The 17,237-nt window shown below is 37.3% G+C and overlaps 1 protein-coding gene across 1 annotated transcript in view; it reads right to left on the bottom strand.

Moving 5' to 3' along the window:
• The window catches only part of IMPG1 (interphotoreceptor matrix proteoglycan 1), a 57,094-nt gene that overhangs the window by 24,413 nt on the left and 15,444 nt on the right, over positions 1–17,237 (bottom strand). Inside the window, exons 3-10 of the mRNA XM_066994663.1 lie at positions 14,641–14,807; positions 14,401–14,429; positions 11,769–11,836; positions 10,870–10,961; positions 7,182–7,328; positions 4,696–4,754; positions 2,903–2,923; positions 1,296–1,549 (exon numbers count right to left, since the gene is read on the bottom strand). Of these exons, the coding sequence (XP_066850764.1) occupies positions 1,296–1,549; positions 2,903–2,923; positions 4,696–4,754; positions 7,182–7,328; positions 10,870–10,961; positions 11,769–11,836; positions 14,401–14,429; positions 14,641–14,807 (837 nt within the window). The remainder of the gene's footprint in view (positions 1–1,295; positions 1,550–2,902; positions 2,924–4,695; positions 4,755–7,181; positions 7,329–10,869; positions 10,962–11,768; positions 11,837–14,400; positions 14,430–14,640; positions 14,808–17,237) is intronic.

The following is a 17,237-nucleotide window of genomic DNA, read 5'->3' as shown; positions in this document are numbered from 1 at the left end:
AAAGATGACTTTTAAAAAAAAACACATGTTAAGAACAGAGAGGCATAAATTTCAATTTAAACTGGCAATTATTAAGAAAGCAGGCGTTTCATATGCGGTGTTCTTTGTATTCTTTATTTAGTATAAATGGGATAGGTCTGCAGAGGGCTGAACCAGGCATAGCTGGATGAATGATTAAAATCAGTTAAAGTATGAACCACTCAGTTAAATCCACATGGGTTATGATGACTCATGATATCGTGCTGTTCATTAAGACTAAATTTTTTTCAGTTTTACCCAAAGTCTATGCTATTGTTACTCCTACTGCTTTGGCTTTTGTGCCCAGTTGCTTCTTTAACCCTCTCAAAGGAGTTCTTTAAACACATATGCGTGCAAGTTGTTTTTCTGAAATTGGCACTTTCAATCTATCTTCAAATACGATATTTTAATAATACTGACCATATTAGTTCATCTAAACATTTTTAGAAGGAAGAAAATGCTTCTGTTTCTAGATGAAACTTTCTGGCTAAGATCTGGTGTGTGTTTTAACATCATTTTGACAAATATACATATGAGAAATATTTAAAAAAATTTCTCCATTTTTAATCCATCTCCCCAAAACTAGGTCTACACTAGCTTTGAAAAAATTATTGTTGGGCTATAAAGGGGATGCTTATTAGCTGGATTACTGGACTAGATGTAGCCCTTCAACCTCCTGCTGGGGCTCTTCTGAACAAGCTTTAGTGATATCCTAAACTTGTCTTCTACACTTCCTCTCTGTTTCAGAGAGAAAAATGATTCATGCCACTGTTTTTAGATTGAGATCAAATGCTCTTTAAGGTGTACCTTTGTTTCTCCAATGGGAGGTTAGATGACTTGCTCACAATGGAGGCTTAGCTTTTCAAAATCTAGGTTTTGTTTAGAGGATTTTTTTCTTTTTTTCTCTTATTAAAGAAAGGAGGCTGTCCATACTGGGAAATCAGAATGATTTAGTGAATATTCATGATATCTTTCTGTTTGCTTCTCCTCTTGTTTGTCCTAGTGTGCAAAATACCCAGACTTTCTAAACAAACAAACAAGAAAAACAGATTCTTCAATGTGATTTGAAGTTAGGCTATATAATTATATAAAATTATATTTTGCTATAAAATTTAACTTTGTTCTCTGCATCCTTTGAATGCTGTGCAGCACTTAAGAGACTGGGATACATCAGATGAAAATGATCTGTGAGCAAAGCAAAGGAGAAGGTACTGAAACTGAATAAATTTGCAAGAGCAAATTTCAGACTTGTGCCTGCTACTGGACTGCCTACTGACCGTCAGTAAATCGAAGTGTCCCAAGGTCCACTGGCAGGGACCTGTCTTCATGGAGTGCTGTGGCAACCAGTTGCTGAAGGTCCGTTACTGTGAATTTATTTGCTGATATCTCCCTCTCTTCCTTTGGAGAAAGCAGAGTCTTTTCATTTTCAACCTTATTTGATCCAATAGTTGAGATGTCATCTGCAGTGCTTTTGATTTCTGAGCCATCTCTCTCAAAGTTTACCACGTATCGTGCTATAGTGCTGCTTGATCTGCCAGGGGAAGATGCAAAAATGTTCAGTGCAGCAAAAACAGTTAATGGGTGAGGCCTGTTTTTTACAAATGAACAGAAACATTCATGCAACCACAACATATTTTCTCCTGTAAGAATTACATAGATATACTGCTTTCTAATGAACCCGTCACCTTAAAATTACTTTTGCTGTACCTTAGCTTTTTTTTCTTTTCCTTTTATGCATTCTTTTTAATTAAAATTCCAATATTGAAAGATTATAAAAATGTTCTAACATAATCCAGTCTAAGATGACTACTCAGAGACCTGTGGAGCAGGTAATATGATTTGAACTCATTGATTATTGGTTTAAACAATCATAAGTGCCTGCTAGCAGTTACTAGAAGTTATAATCACCTATTAATTATACAAGAACCTATAAAAAGGGATTAGCAAGTTCATAAAACTACAGATTATCAAAAATCCTATCGTATCAGGGACAACTTTTTTTAATTTTAACAGCCAGGAAATTCAGCTCACGTGGCAAGCAAATCACATTTCACAATGGGAGTCAGTTTTTCAAAGTTCAAATGAGTGTGTATAGCTTCTCCCTAGATGTACTTGTTCAGCAGAAGACTTGAGTCTTCCCTATTATTAATACATCACTTTTCATTTGCTAAATTTACATAATTAACATGAAAAATAACAAAACATTAGTTGCTTTCTACAACATCAAATAGCTGGAGAGAGGAATTTCACCTTACCTAGTATGTGCTATACATTTACATGACATTGCAAGAATCCAGAAAAAGAACTAGAGATTCCTTCCTTTAAAACTATGTGTAAAAGAGAAATTCTGGGAAGTTCCAAACAAATTATTCTTCAGGAACACTCCTAAGCATCAACAAAAGGCTGTAGTTTTTTGTAGAAGGATTCAGCAACTTCCTGCATTTTATCAAGCTGGTAACTGATATCTTTGCCATTCTATTCGGCCTGGTAACAGAGTTAACAAATCAAATCCCACATACTTATTGAAGATAATGTATATATGGAAGCACAGCTAGGAAACAGATGATCAAAAATAAAGATTTAAATATGAACTTTTCTTATTGTTTTTACTGTAAGTTTATGACTGATAGAGATCTTTTGTCATCTGAATATGAATTTTCTTAGGTCAGTTTCCTTCCCTTTAGAGAGGTCCTAATGAAATTTGTTTGCATGAACCTTTCAGGTTATAGTAAAAGCTGGCCCTGCTTTTTTATATCACAGATTTCGTACCTGAGCAGAACACAAATCAATTCATTTTGTCACATCAAGATAAAGACCTATTATTTATCTGCATTTATTACTCTATAAAATGATCTATCTTCATTATGAATTAAAGATAAATTACCCATCTTTCTCCTTCTTCTGTCTTCATTTCATCACAGAAAAAGGGTGTGATAAAGGATTGCAAAAGAAGGAAAAACAAAGATTCATATATACTGGTAAATCACTTCCACATCAAAAACAGCTCTTGACAATTTATCTGCTGTGTGTCATCTATAATTTTTATCTCTGTGTGAAAATGACAGCCTACTCTCCGTCATTACACTGTTTCCCTTCCAAACAATGGAAAACATCATGTTTTGAGTGAAAAAACAAGAATTTTACTTTACCTTGATAGTCTGAAATATTTGAAATAGCTTTCCTATTTCTCACTACAAATGACACAATTTGAGCACTGTCATTGTTATTTTATATCTTTGTGGTGGTAGTAAACACTTTTGACAATAGTAGTAGCAACTATTACTCTTAACCATTCATGGTGCCTACTCAGATCCTAGTCTCAGGGGTAATGACCTATTAATCACCTCTGGAGGACATGCCTATATTGACCTTCTGTAATATAATGCCCTGTTATTTTGTTATTTTCCTTGATGAATTGTCTGGCACATCTCTAATGTTGTCAGTCCATCTTGCTTTTTGGGATATGCTGCTAATAAATGAGGAAATACGGGCAAAGGAGAACGAACAGCAACATATCTAAGGCCTGTCTTCGCTGATCTGTAGTTCTCAGGAGCTAACTAAATAGATGATGGGCAGCAATCCTTGTCATCCTTGTTGATGAATGTATTTATCAGCTCCTGAAATCTAAGACCAATTTACTAAACAGATCACAGATCTCTCTGAGTCACAACTGAAACATATTACTTAATGTAAGTTGTAACCATGAGGTGCTACTACAGATTTCCTCAGCTGGTCATGCAGTAGCCAGCCTTCTATTTTCTTCCATTCATTATCAAAATGTTAAGCAATAATTTTCATTCTGTTTTGCTCTCCTCTCTCCTGTTTCCCAGCAATTTTGCAGAGGGAAAAGCTGGGAAGAAATATGCTTTGTCTAAAATTGCATTGTGATATGAATGTTCTTCAACATGTATTAAATATTACTAGAAGGGCTAAATGTTCCTGGTACTGTGCCATAAGCCCACATATTTCTGTGTCTTCCTTCTCTTTCTTTGTTTTCTTTTTTTTTGTTTGTTTATTATTGTTAGTAATTTGGCGTTCCCTTGACTCTTTACCTTATGTGTTATCTGTGGAAACATTAACAAATGAAATATTCAGTTTTTGAAAGAAATCGTAGATTCTCTATTGAAAAATTATACAGTAGTTTTATCAGCAGTAAACATACAAGGAAGCTAACACTAACAGAAATGGCAAGACAGAACAGGAATCTATTAAAAAATAAAGCATTTTAATTGTTTGACATACCTGGGAGCAACCTATTGGAAAACTTTTATAACTGTGAACATGTATCCTCCTGCAACCTTCTCTTTCCAAGGCACCTTCACTTTGATCTATGAAGAGCACAGGATCCATACACAAAAAAGTAGCCACCTAAATCATCATGCTCTTAACTCTCTTTGCCTTGTCATTTAAGAAATTGCTTAATACAATGTTGCTAGCAAACAAACAATTTCAAAACATTTATTACTTCACCTGCAGTAGGATTTCTAGTTCCCACAGAGAATCAAAGCTACTTCTCAATAATTCAAATGCTCATAGTCTCACTTTGAATGTGTTTGCGCTTCTCTCCATATTGTCACTGTATTGTTCCCAGAGAACTATTTTCTGTTTATAGTAATACATACTCCACTATTAATAGGTCTCTTCCAATAGAAATGTAAGTCCCATTTTCTTACTTACTTAAATCCTAATACGTGGATTTCTTTAAATCCTGGAAGCTTCTCAAATATTTTTTGCATCTACAGAAAAACATAAACTCATTAATCCAGTATAATTTCTACTACTAAAAAGCAAAACCAAATATTAAATAACTAGATTATATTTTTCGTATTTTGGAAATAGCCTTAGGAAAGAATTTTAAGTGCTCTTTTTGTGGTATCAGCTTTGCTCAACTTAAACAGAATATTTGGTTTGTACATGCTGCCTGTATTACCTGTTAATAGACAAAATAAAGTACAAAATATGCCTTTTTTAAGGTAATGTAGTTATTAACTGGATTATCACCTATTTACATAACAGAGAGAGTCAAGCAACATGCATTGAATAAAATGTTTTTCTTATTTTCAGTTGTTTTGGTTCATAAATTGTTTTGTCATTCAAATCACTTTAACTGTAAACTTAATTATTTTGAAATACTAACCACATGTAGATGTATTTAGAATATCTGTGAACTTCTTTATAAATGAAAGTTTTAACTGTCTCATACAAATAGAATCACTTCATATATTTTCAATTCAAATGCAAACAATTGTACAATTACATGTTTTTGAATAGAAGAGTCAATATGAAGAATAAATAATGAGCAGAGAATATGAATTCTGTATACATTTTTCAGACTAGAATAACATGTTTCTATCAGCACCTCAATAACTAATAATGTTTTGAACTCCAACTGACTTGGTAAGCACAAATTGGTCTTTTTCTGTTGTAGCTAAACAAAAATGAGTATTTGATGTACATCTTTTGTGTCAGAAGATGGATTTTTTTAAAGGCACAGTTCCACTGTTCTTTTCTGATTCATTTTCTGGTCCTGTTAAGTATCAGGCAACATATCATCTAGGCATTTCATCTTCTAGCAAAACCTGTTGAGCTGAGGGAATTCAGCACTTAAAAAGAAATGAAAAAACTTCTTGAGGGACAAGGTACTTTTAATTCAGCATATCGTTTATATGTACATGAGGTAAAAAGTGGAGGTCTTTTTTCTTTCTTAGCTTTATATTTCCATTCAAACCCCATATAAATTTAAAGCTCATTTATTCATGAGTGAGCATTTGTCAGAACTGGTAAGGAATGTGCAGTCAGACCTACAGCTTTCTCTGTATCTCTAAGGTAAGTTAAGTGAAGAAGTAGAAGAAAATCAGGATATTATCACAATATTATTATCACTAATTTTATCACAATATCAGCCACATGGTATCAACCTAGATGTCTTTTTTTTTCTTCCTGCCACCCCCCCTCCCCCCAAACAGAAGAGAAGCTAATGTCTAGTGCAGAAAATGCGCTATCATCTATAATTCCTTTGCCCATCTCTCACTACAGGACAGCAAGAAAGGAACTGAGGTAACTACTTCATTTTGAGTCTTGGTCTGACTCTAGAAAGTGGTGCAGAAGTAATATTTATGTAATTATGCAAGTAATAATGCATCCTCTGTGGAATTGTTTGGAGGAAAGTGTATCAGCTGTATTTCATGGTACTGGACGGTTAATCATTATCTAGTCAACATCTCATGTCCAGAATAGCTTTGGATTCTTTAATGTGGACAGATAGAGTTTCATGACAGTGGAAAATAACCTAACAATCAAGAAACTTTACATTTTTCCCCCTCCTATATACACTTCCTTATATTCTACTTGCATGTTATAGCAAGATTTTAAAATTAATGAAATAACTCAAAAGTCAGATTGCTGAATTGCATCATTAAATATGTGACAACCAAAGTCAGCAGGCAGTTCTTTTTGAGGGTAATACTGGAAATCTCCAGAGAAGCCACTTTTTATCTGTTCTGCAAAAACTTTCTTCACTGTTTTTCTGAAAATAAACCAGGATGGTGAAATAGCTTGCACTGAGGAACACTCATGAAACTGATGAGCAACTTGTTAAATTTACTAAGCGAGCGTTTTGGGAATCTTGTCATTAATTGCTATCTATATAAACGATAGCTGAACATTCAGTTATCATTATTAATTATACAAAGACACAACAGATGTTCCACTTCTTACGGAAACTATGGTAATGCACAACAAAATGATGGGAAGTCCTTTGAAGAATAGTTCAGACAACAGTAGCTAATTGTTTTTAACATTTATATTACATTTCTCATTAGTTTTATTACAGAAATTAAATTATGACAAAGTAGTGTCCATGAATTCCTGATTCAACCCAAATTATATGCCTAAAGTTACAGTTGGACCAATATTCTCCTCATCAATTATTTGAGGCTCTACTGCTGACCAAGATGCTGGCTTGGTAGCTGGACAGATGGCCTAAACAAGGGCAAAAGATGTCTGTACATGAAGGAAAACCAAAGGTCTTGAGACAATAGAAATTATCTACTTTAAGTGAGGATGGTTGATTCTAGTTCTTTCTCACCATGAAGGTAGTTTCATGTTATGAATCTCAAACAAGGTATAAAGCCAGCGTTTCAGCATTCACTAAACCTCCTTACCTGTAGCTGAAATTTGGCAGCTAGTTGTCGGTACTGTGGAGAGTTGGGGTCATTAAGTTCAGCTGTGTACTCCTGATCAGTGAGAGTGACACTGAATTCTACCATTTGCTCTGCAGGCAGTTCTGGGACTGTATTTGTTCCTAGTTCCTGGAAAAAAATAGGAGAGAAAAAAAATAGGAGAAATAAAGGTAAGTAATTTTTTTCTCCCTACATTTCAGTATTTAATAGGTAGAAGTATTCCTTTTTAAGACCCTCCCCAAAATAGCTTTCTGAACCATAGCCTACAAATGGCAAGGATTCCCAGATGCATCTGTTGGCTTGTTTCTTCTGTCTTTGCAAACAAGTTTCTATTACTGTGACTGGAGTGTTGCCTTTTATATGCAATAATGAAGATGATGAAGAGAATCAAGCCATTTCTTGCAGAGTTACCAACTCTTCTTGTTTCCTCTGTCAGCAAAGTGTTATGGCTTGACATTTTGGAGGAAAGTTTGTGACCTCAAGGAGAGGGACAAGCAAATGTTGAAAACTGGTTGGTATCCTACCCTTATAATACCTTTGGTCAACAAGCAAGACTGCCAGACCGTCTGTTACAGTTTCATGTTCAGACATTTGTATTTTTTTTTCCTCATAGTAAAGTAGAATTAGCCCTACCTGTTTTACACCTTTCCTGTGCAGTTGACTTTACTGCTATTAAAAGTGCTGTTATTACGTTTATTGATTCCCAAAACAGTTTGCAATTTTGGCCTACATTAGTAATTTTTTTCCTTTAATAATGTTAATCTCCAAAAGCCAATCACTTTGCAGGCTACCATGCCCTGACCACAGGAAGGAATGTCACTACGGGTACATTCAGAAACATTTCCTAGATCGTCCCAGATGTAATGTTATATTTTTGTTGATTATGGGGTCAGGAGGGAATTCTTGTTCACAAACATTGCTCAGCTTCAGATTTCATAGCTTAGAACACAAGCACCTGAGGGAAGTGATTCAGGGAGGCCAGCCAGGAAACTCTGCCTTCTGTCAGTATTTCTGTCCCTTCACAACTGTGGTCATTAATGTTAACACATACCGTGCCTGTGTTCCACTGTGAGTATATTTTACTACAGAAGAAGTCTTTCACTTTTTGAATAAAACCTTTCAGGTTTCTATCATGCTTGGCTGTCAAAAATATGGAAGTCCTTAACACAGAACAAGATTTTGTTTACTACAATGGTTGCAAAGACATTGCTTATTTATACTTATTAGTAATAGTTAGATACTCTGTATTCTTTTAACACTTCTTTGCATTTGTATTTGCTCATGGACAATTCTACTCTCAACCATACTTTTTATACCTCAGTTAGAAAGCACAACAAGAACAGGATGATTGAGAATGATTAGGGCCCCTGATGTTGGGGCCCATCATCTTTAATATTTATATTGACAATTTGGATGAAGGAATAGAGTGCACCCTCAGTAAGTTCGCAGATGACACCAACAAGTTGGGGGGAAGTGTCAATCTGCCGGAGAGTAGGAAGGCCCTGCAGAGGGACCTGGACAGGTTGGGTTGATTGGCAGAGGCCAAGGGGATGAGGTTCAACATGGCTAAGTGCTGGGTCCTGAACTTTGGCCACAACAACCCAATGCAGTGCTACGGGCTTGGGGCAGAGTGGCTGGAAAGCTGTGCAGAGGAAAAGGATCTGGGGGTGCTGATCGATGCTCGCCTGAACATGAGCTGGCAGTGTGCCCAGGTGGCCTAGAAGGCCAACAGCATTCTGGTTTGTATCAGGAATAGTGTAGCCAGCAGGACCAGGGAGGTGATCGTCCCCCTGTACTCTGCTCTGGTGAGGCCACACCTTGAGTACTGTGTTCAGTTTGGGCCCCTCACTACAAGAAGGACATCGAGACACTGGAAGGTGTCCAGAGAAGGGCTACGAAGCTGGTGAAGGGCCTGGAACACAAGTCCTGTGAGGAGTGGCTGAGGGAGCTGGGGTTGTTTAGTCTGGGGAAGAGGAAGCTTGGGAGAGATCTTATTGCTCTCTACAATTACCTGAAAGGAAGGTGTGGGTAGCTGGGCGTCGGCCTTTTCTCACAGATAACTAGTGATAGGACTAGAGGGACTGGCCTCAAGTTGCACCAGGGTAGGTTCAGATTGGAAATGAGGAGACATTTCTTCTCAGAAAGAGCAGTCAGGCAATGGAACAGATTGCCCATGGAAGTAGTGGAGTCACTGTCTCTGGGGGTGTTTTAGGAAAGATTGGACATGGAGCTTAGGGACATGGTTTAGTGGGTAATGGTGGTAGGGTGAAGGATGAACCAGATGATTTTGGAGGTCAAAAAGGCTTTTCCAGCCTTAATGATTTTATGAGAAGAAGCTGGCCCAAGAGAGCAGCAAACATCAGACTGAATCCCACAGGGAGGTGGGGTTTCCATTTCTGCTGTTGGGTGGGTTGGCATAATGCTGCTGGAGACATCTGTCCCATATGTAACACCTGGGTTTTGATAGCTTCCAAGAATAAGCAGAAGAAATATGCACAGTTACAATGTTTCAGGGGATTCGAGAGAAAATAAGACGTTTACATAATAAAGAATAAGTGAAAGAGGAAAGAATGTATTCTGCCCCCATTAGTTCTGCATAACTCAGCTCTGCATAACTCATCTCTGCTAAGTCATGACATGTGATGCCTCTGTTTCGAAAGAAAATATATTTTGCGCTGTACATAAAAATATGGTTTAGTGGGTGTTACTGGTGGTAGGGGGATGGTTGGATCAGATGATCTTGGAGGTCTTTTCCAACCTTAAAGGTTCTATGGCTGTTCTGTAACATTATACAATATAAATACAAGATCAAGGCATATGTGCTTTCTAGATGGCTTGAGATACAGGTAGGTAGTTGAGACTTTTAAGATGATTTTGTTTCTCTGGATCCTGAGGATGTAATAATTTCAGACCGTAAAAATACTGTTTATCAAGGATTATCCTGGTGCAATTCCTGTTCCAGAGCTGAGAAGCTTGCTGAGGTGGGATGGTGAAAGGCAGCATTTTCCTGTGGTGCGGTGGGTGAGGTTTTGGCCAGCATTATCACTCTAAAATTCTTGGTGGTGACGCTCAGACCCTGAGTTCACACAAGTGGGGAGGAGGTGTCATGAGCCTCTGTTTATGCCGAGGGCACGCAGACAACAAAAAACCTGGAGAGTCTTTCCAAAGAGTTACTCTAGAAGGGTAAACCCTTTAGAAAGAGAACGAAATCTTAGAGCAAAGCAGAAGAGAAATTCAAGACAAGGGTTCCTGCCTGGAGCTCTGCAGAGGTGTGACCCACCCAGGGCCCTGGACAGGTCTCAGTCTGCCTCCAGAGGGCTTCTGGAAGGTTTTTAATGAAAAGCAATTTGCAAAATGGCGTAAAAAAAGCAACAGGCTCCCGATTAACAGAAAAAAAAAAAAAAAGAAAAAAAAAAGACTATTTAAAAAGTGATTGCAATATTTTTATACTTTCTACTGTGTATGCAAGAACCATCATTCATGCTATAGAACAGATGCAGATAAAACCCTTCAGCCCTGCTAGCAGTAACAAAGGGGAGAATTAATGGTTTATAAACATTAAACATTTAAAAGTTTTCCCCTGTGTTTCTGCCCCTCCTTTTTTCTGCTAGCTGAGTTCAAAAACAAGAGGTGAGTCAAATGGAGGGATAGAAAAACAGGCCATCCTCACCTTCACAGGAGTCTTCGTGTCATTGACAATTTCATTGAGCAGCGTGCCGTTAGGTATCAGTGCATATGGAGGGAGGGATGAGGCAGGGGGACCTGGCAGGGATTCAAATAAAATCACGTGAGAACAGGTTTGCACATCAAAGATGGACAAAAATCTTCCCTTTTCTGTGTAGGCCAGTTGTCAGCTCCCTGAGAGATCTTTGTCTCTGTGATGGCCACTTTTTCTTAGGTCTCAATTTAAAGTAATAAGAATCTTTGACAAAGTTTTCCAGCTGGAGGCAAAGCTACCACACTAGTAGGTGCTATCAGTAAGATTCTGTCATATTCGGCCCTCTTAAAAATATGTATGCAGGATGTCTCCTCCTTGAATCAAACTGCTCATATTTACAGATTATTATCATGGAATAAATTTCTATCTTTTTTTTAAAGAACTCTGGCATACAACAGTGTTAGTAGGTCTAAATGGATCAATTACTCAAATTAATGTCTTTGCATCACTGTGGCTTTCTGGCTAAAGTAATTGCTTGTTTTCATCCATTTGCTTATTTTGGTTAACAAAATGCAGCATCTATAAATGTTATTTCATAACTGAAGTAAAATTACCTCTACTCACTACACGTGAAACTGTGAAAACATAGTTTATAAGATGCATTAAAGACTGAAAAAAACCTGAAATGCTACACTTGAATAGAATCATAGAATAGAATCATAGAAGAAATGCTGTAGAGAAATCAAAAAATGCTTCTTATAGAATATTTTGCTAGACCATTTTTATTGTGCTTGACTGAACTTGTCATGCTTCTACTGCATTCATTCTATTACAGACTTCTAAGATCCGAGTTACTGATTTTAGCAATTCTATTTAATGGGCAGCTACACAGCAAGCAGATTTGACTTTACCTGTAGAAACAGAAGGAATGTCTTCCAGCTTTTTGCCACCTGTTTTTTCTGTGGATATTTCATCTTTCCTATCAGTCAAATAGAAATGAGTGATTTAGTGATCAGCATGCTGTACTGACAATGATGAAGGTGTAACAAAATGTAGAAATGGCACCTACATTAAATATAATTAAATGAAAGAAATTATTTGTAGTGAAATATTTCATAAGCTGATTAGACAGGGCAATGGACCATTAGATTCTGTTTTATATTCAGCAGTTTATGGAAATACTTGCTTCCTGCACTCTTCTTCAATATGGTATTTGTTCTTAAAATGAATAAAAATAGTGATCAGATATATTCCTCCACACAGTCCTGTTGCAATTCTGCTCATGAGGTTTCATGAGTGATTTTCTTTGAACAGTCAGAAGGATGGAGTCACAGAGATAAGCGCAGTGCGCAGAATCTTCTTTTTCTCTTTTCAAAGTCTATAAATAGTTGACCACTGACAGTAATGAGAACAAGACCTTATAAATTGTTTAAACCAACTGATTATCTCCTTTGCTATATCTCATCCTATTGGGATAGGTCGATGAGTGTTTTGGGCTTCTAATTTTATAGTCAATGGACATTTCATGGTTTCAAGGGCATTTCATGCTTTGGTATGAGGAGAGGATGGGAGGACTTTTTGTTCAGTTGTCAGCCTGCACTAGAATATCATCAGTCTAAAGACAGCTTCAAATCAGATTCCTGGGACAATATTATGATGATAGTAGGAACCTTTAGATTTTGATCTGGATGTAATATTCATGGGTTAATGCCTCCCATGGTCCCCAGGCAGATAGCTGAAACTTCAAGTATATGGCAGGTAACAGGATAACAAGTGTGACAGGATTCATTTTTGTAATGTTAGTGGCATTATTTATTGTTTCTGTCATTTTACAGTTATATGCTGATGAAAAAGTTTTGGAACTGAGTCTGTTAGCTTGCCTGGTAAGCAGAAGTGTTGTGTATACACACATGTACAAAAAGTACACTATATAGTAGATATGTAAGGATTCCTGCGGTTAAGGCTATAGAATAATTTCTACTTAAAAAAAAAATATTAATTGTAGCTTTTGGAAACATTTAGATTCTTAGATAAGAATCTTTTATGTCATATATTGAGATTTTTCTTTCCTAAAAGTTGATGTGAATAATTTCAGTTGTTTTGGGTTGTAAGTAGAGTGGGGAGAAAAAAAGAAGCCCCGTCATAGAAATTAATGAGGCACATTTTTATAGAAATATCTATTATTAAGACAGTGCATGCAGGTGGGGTGTTTGTGAAAACTGGTATGAGTGAAAGACCTAAGGGCACTACAAATGTGTGTCTCATGTTAACTGAGACAATTTAAAACTTGTAGTGTGAACAGAAAAGATGGCTGGGCTGCATTCCTACACAGGACCAGACTGGCTGTTTAGTAGCATAAATAAAGAGTATGGCAACTCCTGACTTACACATTACTTAGATATCTTATGCAGCGAGAACTAAATTTCTATTTGTAATGTTTTCACAAAATCAAATAATATCTCTAAATGATAACTTACAGAAGATACAGAACATTTCCGCAAACCACGTAGTAGTAAAGATGGAAATCCAAAAACTCATGAGCACAACTGCCTGTATTTCCAATTAAAATATTATTAATTTCATAGAATTTACCTCATCTTCTGAATCGTGCCTAGAGAAAACCGCACTGTTTACATAGAGCATAAGGACTCTGAAATCAGTCACTTCACTTATTGCCTTGCTGCTGCTGTTTGCACTAGATTGAGTGAGAAGACCTCCCTTTGGACTTTCAAGGGAGTTTAATTGGGCCCTACATTATTAAAAATACATTTATTAGAAAGAAGAATACTCAAAGCTCCCATGTCATAATCAAGAAAGATATAGAAGACCTCTGTGATCATGAGACACTATAACATATGAATAGAGAATATTATTTGCTACATCTGAAAATCTAAGAATATTTGAAAGGAAAATAATGCATAAATCAGATAAACTGTCGACAATGATCTGTTTGGATGTGCTATAGTATTTATATGTAGAGAGTTCAATATTGTAACTTTAATCTTGCCATTCTCAGACTTCTGAGTGCTATCAGAAGCATAATTCATTTCCAAGAGAGTTTTTTCAGAATAAACCATCACATTAGTTTACGAGAGCATGACATGTAAAAATACAGGGGAAAGCTAAAGTGAAGGCATAGCATTTTCATATTATTTCTCAAGTAGTCTCAGATAAACTTTTTTCAGCTCTCTGATTTTCCTTTTGAAAATTACAGGAATTGCATGTAATCTTTTGTCACTTTCTCCATTTACGTTAGTCTAATGTAAGGCCATAGCTCTGCGAGGGATTCGTGCTTACATTAGTCTAAGAAGACATCCTGTGTTGTCTCCAAGTAAACAGGCAACTCAGATATTTGCCTGCCTTAATTATTTGTGATTCAATTACTGTGAACTATAATACATACAGCATACACATCTCTCACAGCACACACCAAATACACCACAGTGCTATCCATATATATGGTTATATCCACACACATCTACACATATCTTTTTCATAAAAGTCAGTAACATCAAGTGATGAGGTTCTACTTGTGCTACTTACCTTTCCTGGAAGGTTCTATGTTTTACTCGCTGCGAAAAGATTAAGAAAAACAGCATTTTACTAGTGGATGTGTCCAACCATTGAGCAGAAGCCTGTTAGCTCTTTTGTTTACTTTTTTACATTTTTCTTCTAGCACATGCCCCCTCCTCTTCCTGAGCAATATTTTGCCCTTATATAAGCAGATGGGGAAGCGACTTGGAAGTCTCCCTCAGTTTCTAAATAAATGTCAGTAATCCTTACCCGTTGGATTATTTCCAGGTGCTCTTGGGAATTGCTGAAGTTTTTGCCAATGTCAAATATGCAGAAGGTTTCCCTCTGGCAGGCAGTAACCCAGTTCTGATATTCAGAAGTATCAGGAATCCGATCCAGAAAAATACGAAAGGCTTCCCACACAGCTTCCTGGCAGACTGAGTAAGAAGAAAGGGGCTAGGGATGGATGCTTTGTACCAAAAAATAAAGTTGAAAGCCTTTTTAAAGAGATTTGGGATTTACACATTTTACTGTACTTAGTAAATAAATCCATCTTCTGGGTATTTCTAGGTCTTTTAAGTATTTTTGAGTTGACAGTCATTTGCCTTAATGCCAAAGGATTATTTTTTTCTGAGTTAAGGACTGTAATTTCCCTCACTTTAAAAAACAGATTAACTTGGTCTAACATCATCAGCATGAAGAAAGGGCAAACACAAAGCACACTTTGTTCACTTCAAAAATACATACAGTGGATGTTCCAGTGACAGCAAACAAGGAAGTAGATTAAAAAAAAATCTAGCAGTCTTCATAATTGAATAATCAAAATTTTAACTGTATATACAAGTTTTGTACATCAGAGTGGTTAACTGGGCATAGAATAAGCTAAGTAGAACATATGTAAGATTTCGATATTCATGTAATCATTTAGGTTGGAAAAGACCTCTAAGATCATCAAGTCCAACTGTTAACCTAGCACTGCCAAGTCTACCGCTAAACCATGTCCTGAAGCACCACATCTACATGTTTTTTGAATACCTCCAGGGATGGTGACTCAACAACTTCCATGGGAAGCCTTTTCCTGTGCCTCACAACCCCTTCAGTGAAGAAATTTTTCCTAATACCAGATCTAAACCTTCCCTGGTGCAACTTGGAGTCATTTCCTCTTGTCCTATTGCTCGTTCCTTGGGAGAGGAGACTGCCCACCTACCCTGCTACAGCCTCATAGCTGTAGAGAGTGATAAGGTCTTCCCTGAGCCTCCTTTTCTTCTGAGTAGGGGGAGTGAGAGAGCTGTTGTGGTGGTGTTCAGCTTCCTAGCAAAGTAAAACCACCACATCCTGGCTAAATAACCAATACTGAGCCCTGGGGGATACAACTTGTTACCAGCCTCCAGCTGGATTTAACTCTGTTCACCACAACACTTTGGGCCTAGCCACCCAGCCAGTTTTTTACCCAGCAAAGTGTATGCCCATCCAAGCCATAGGCAGCCAGTTTCTCCAGGAGAATGCTGTGGGAAATGGTGTCAAAAGCTTCACTGAAGTCTAGGTAGGTAACATTCACAGCCTTTCCCTCTTCCACTAAGTAGGGGGGCACCTTGTCATGGAAGGAGATCAGGTTCATCAAGCAGGACCTGCCTTTCATAAACCCATGCTGACTGGGTTGTCCTGCATGAGCCATGTAATGGCACTCAGGATGATATACTCCATAACCTTCCCTGGCACTGAGGTCAGACTGACAGTCATGTAGTTCCCTGGGTCCTCCTTCTGGCCCATCTTCAATGGAAAATATATATTTTTAAATGCAGCAGGCTAAATTGATTTTCTTACATTCTAAATTTGCAATGCTTTTAGACTTCTCAAAGTCTTAAGGACTTCCTGTAGCATATACAGGCTTTTATGTTTCTTTAAGCACCTCTCGAAAAATTGAATGACTTAGTATGGGTAACATTCCTTTGGAAAGAACACCATTTTTTTCCTTTCTAGACAACTGTACACACTCATGTATTCAATATTAAAAATCTCCTCCATGGAGATGAATCACCCAGTTAAATGCCAAGCTACATCAGACAAGATTAACAGGGACTGTGGCTGCGGAGAGAACAGTAGCGTTCTGTATTATTTAGGGAAATGAAAGTGAACACAATGAAAATATGACAGCGGTGGAGAATTCGAAGAGATGTTATTCAGGAATGGCTGTAAAGGACATTCATTTACTGGATACTAACTGATTTAAGTACATGACAGTATATAGAATATGTAATAGTGGAGATTAGTACTTGTATGTAGTTGCATTGGCTCACTGCTTATGCAAGAAAGCTGTAAAGTTGAGCTGTAGCATGATAGAAACCCAGAATGCATATTAGGGCTTGGCCTTGTTTTTTTGAACTATTTTCTAGCAATCAGGGCCTACACTTCTGAGTGCACTTTTACTAGCATTTTGTTGATGTCTCTTCTTTGTTTTAAGTTGAAACCATTTCTAATTTCAGACAATTCTGGAAGATAAACTGATCTCTCCCCCACGCACCTACTGCCTACCTGACTAACTATGCAAGTCTTTGTATCTCTGTTCAGACACCAGACAATCCATACACCCATAATGCTTGGATTTCACTTCACTAACTTTGCACAGCCTCCAACTAAGCCTTGAATGTCTCCTGTCTGTACCTGGGCCATGTTTAAAACCACTGAGTGGTGCAAAGAGATAGCTAGATTAGCTCAGGCTAGCACAGACCTGGCCAAGATGTGCTGTTCTGTGTGGACATCCTTGCTCACTTGCAGAAATGACCACTTCTGCAGGTTGACCCCTGTGGGGCCTGTGAATGCAGTTGTAGAAGATAACCAACATGGCTTGGTGGCGGCTAGAACCAATG

This window comes from Anser cygnoides, chromosome 3 (assembly GCF_040182565.1).
Source record: "Anser cygnoides isolate HZ-2024a breed goose chromosome 3, Taihu_goose_T2T_genome, whole genome shotgun sequence".
Taxonomy (NCBI): Eukaryota; Metazoa; Chordata; class Aves; order Anseriformes; family Anatidae; genus Anser; species Anser cygnoides.
This window is presented reverse-complemented; position numbering and strand designations above follow the sequence as displayed.